Source organism: Erpetoichthys calabaricus, chromosome 3 (genome assembly GCF_900747795.2).
Source record: "Erpetoichthys calabaricus chromosome 3, fErpCal1.3, whole genome shotgun sequence".
Classification (NCBI taxonomy): Eukaryota; Metazoa; Chordata; class Cladistia; order Polypteriformes; family Polypteridae; genus Erpetoichthys; species Erpetoichthys calabaricus.
The window spans coordinates 179,852,822-179,855,968 of NC_041396.2; the positions used below are offsets into that span (position 1 = coordinate 179,852,822).

Below are 3,147 nucleotides of genomic sequence, written 5' to 3' on the forward strand. Positions count from 1 at the left end.
AAGTTCACTTGGCAGAGAGCACATATGAATGTTATATTAGAGAGCACTTTACTTATGCAGCCACTTTTAATTTTAGAAGCAGGAAAGATTTGACTGTAGAAATGTGATGTCTCTCTTCATTAAAACATATTTTAAAAAATGACTTGCATATTTTAAGACAGATTTATATTTTGTTTAATCTTGAGCTGTCAGTTAGTTAATTCTTCTCAGCAGTTCATGTATCCTCCACTATGGAATCTCCAATCTGTTTCTCAAAACAAGTTAATGAAAAATGAAGTCAAGTCCATAAGTATTTGGACAGGGACACAAGATTTTGGATCTGTACACCCCCACAATGGATTTGGAAATAAAATAAACCATTATGTGATTGAAGTGTAGACTTTCAGCTTTAATTTAAGGGGTTTACCAAAAATATAGCATGAGCCATTTAGGGTTAGGCTTAGGGTCACTGTCCAAATACTTATGGACCTGACTGTAGTATGACTCAGAATAATAATACCACTCTATAATTGTATTACTCCCCCCAACAAATTTTGAGAACAGCCTTTATAAAGTCAAGCATAATCACAATAAAAGGTCTTGCTGGACATATACTATGCATTTTTGAACAAATAAGAAAATAGGAAATTTTAAAAACCAGAGGAGACCATTCAGTCCATCAGGTTTGTATGTTTAGCTAATAGAAAAACTGTCCCAATATCTCATTGAGATAATTCTGAAAGGTTGTCAAGGTTTCTGCTTCAACTGCATGTCTCAGTAGTTCTGGTTTTCTGCAACACTTTGAGTAAACAAGTGCTTCCCATCTTCAGTCCTTAATGTACTTTCCATTAATTTTCTGCTGGTATCGTTGACTCTGTAATTCTCTGTTAAGATGAAAGAATTCTGTTTGATCTGTTTTAATAATGCTTTTGAGGATTTTCATCAATGGATTAGGGGAAGGACCCCAACCAGTCTCCTCTGCTCGAGAGTAAACAGGTTTAATTCTCTGAGTCTGTTGGAGTTGGACATGTCCTTAAGTCTTGGGATGCACTTGGTTGTTCTTGTCTGCAAATACATCCAGGGCATAATATTATTTGAAATTTACCCAATATATTTACATGTTATTTTAAGTGGGGATTCTTTGTGTGATAATAAACTTTATTTCTGGTAAAATGCTTACATGATCATCTAATTCTAATAAATTGCCATTAAATAGTGTTTCCCTCAGGACTGTTAAAGTACCCCACTATTTTATTTTGCACTTTTCCTGTTTCTAGTGAGCTTAAAAGATGCCTTACAGCCTGCTGTACTATGGTGTGTCCATCTGTCTGTACATAAAGTTCTGTAACTGATAAAAAGTATACTTTAATGCATTGTTTGCAATCACAACAACTAATTCCTAATATTGTTTCTTTTCCAGGTCAAGCTATGACATCACCAATTCTTAAAGGAATTCTACGGCCATTATTATTAGCCGTAATTTTCCTTGGTTGCTTTGTTACTTTAGTCATTTTGTATTTCAAACCATCTAACAGCTGGATTTCTGGTCCTATGGAGTCAGCAACTGCAGTATTAAAAATGAAAAACTTCTTCTCATCCAAAAATGATGTGAATGAAACCATTGTTCTCATTTGGATTTGGCCCTTTGGACAGACCTTTGAGTTAAACACTTGTGGCTCCATGTTTAACATTCACGGTTGCCATTTAACTGTAGACCGAAGCCTGTACAATAAGTCACATGCTGTTCTCATACACCACAGAGACATTAATGGGGATTTGTCCAATATTCCACAGTTTGCTCGACCTCCTTTCCAGAGATGGGTTTGGATGAACCTCGAATCACCAACTCACACTCCTAAAAAGACTGGTCTTGAGCATCTTTTCAATCTGAGTTTAACTTATCGACGTGACTCAGACATTGAAGTGCCTTATGGGTCCCTGATTGGGAGTCCCGAATCTTTAGATTTTGTGTTACCCAGCAAAAATAAACTTGCTTGCTGGATTGTCAGCAACTGGAACCCAGATCATGCTAGGGTGAAGTACTACAATGAGTTATACAAACACATTGAAATTCACACTTATGGTCAAGCTTTTGGTGAATATTTAAATGATAAAAGCTTTATTCCTACAATATCCAGCTGCAAATTTTATCTTTCCTTTGAGAACTCTATCCACAAGGACTATATCACAGAAAAACTCTACAATGTTCTGCTTGCTGGCACTGTGCCTATTGTCTTGGGGCCATCGAGAGCTAACTATGAAAACTATGTGCCAAGTGAAGCTTTTATTCATGTGGATGATTTTCCATCAGCAAAAGACCTGGCAGAGTATATGCTTTTATTAGACAAAAATGAAGATTTGTATTTTCAGTATTTTATCTGGCGAAAACACTTTGCAGTGAAGCTGACAAAGTTTTGGGAAGAACATGCTTGTCTCACCTGTGAATACATAAGAAGGCGACAGGAGTACAAATCTATTCCAAATCTGGAAAAATGGTTCTGGGAGTAAACTAATGTTTTCAAATAATAAAAACAAAATCAATAAGGGCAATGACAGCAAAGTTGCATCAAATGGGGAAAAACACAATACAGCTAAAAGGTAGTACTCAGAGTGGATGATGCTGTTTCCCTAACTCATGCAAAGTTTTAGGACAACGATCTGCACAAATGGTAAATTGCTACTTCGTCATATGTTATACATTAAGGAGTGCCATATAAAAGTATACCAGAAAAGGTTTAAGGCATTTAACTAAATATTTTTGCCAAGTCACTGAAAAATATTTTGAATAATGAAGGTGGTAATACAATTACTAGAAATTGGTTACTGGTGGATGAAATACTTACAAACAAGGAGAACCTGAAAACTACATAGTGAATGAAGAAAGCATGCCTGAAGCACACTACAAACTAACTGTATCAGTTTAGTTGGTGAGAAAGTACAAAAACCAGCAGAACAAAACAAAAAAAACTGCCATGTGTATAGTACTGCAATTATATGTGTATTATGTGTATTTGCAGGTTTTTTTTAAGGTAAATGGACATATGATATGTAGCGTTTACTGTTCAATAAACTGACATTCAAATGCTGTTTATTAAACAGCAGATGTTTTTCTTCAGCAAATAAATCACTGGAGGAACTTGCCACTGATGTATCAGGAATAGAAGCCAC

General features: G+C 35.5%; 1 protein-coding gene across 1 annotated transcript; it reads left to right on the forward strand.

Moving 5' to 3' along the window:
* The first annotated feature begins 1,401 nt into the window (after positions 1-1,401).
* On the forward strand, positions 1,402-2,710 carry fut9a (fucosyltransferase 9a). Its single transcript, XM_028797562.2, has one exon. It carries the CDS (start codon positions 1,408-1,410, stop codon positions 2,485-2,487), a length of 1,080 nt encoding a protein of 359 aa, XP_028653395.1. The 5' UTR covers positions 1,402-1,407; the 3' UTR covers positions 2,488-2,710.
* Positions 2,711-3,147: the final 437 nt, after the last annotated feature.

Bases quoted from the DNA above. Each gene is read 5' to 3' on its own strand.
- fut9a (XM_028797562.2), top strand. From the start codon at position 1,408: ATGACATCACCAATTCTTAAAGGAATTCTACGGCCATTATTATTAGCC.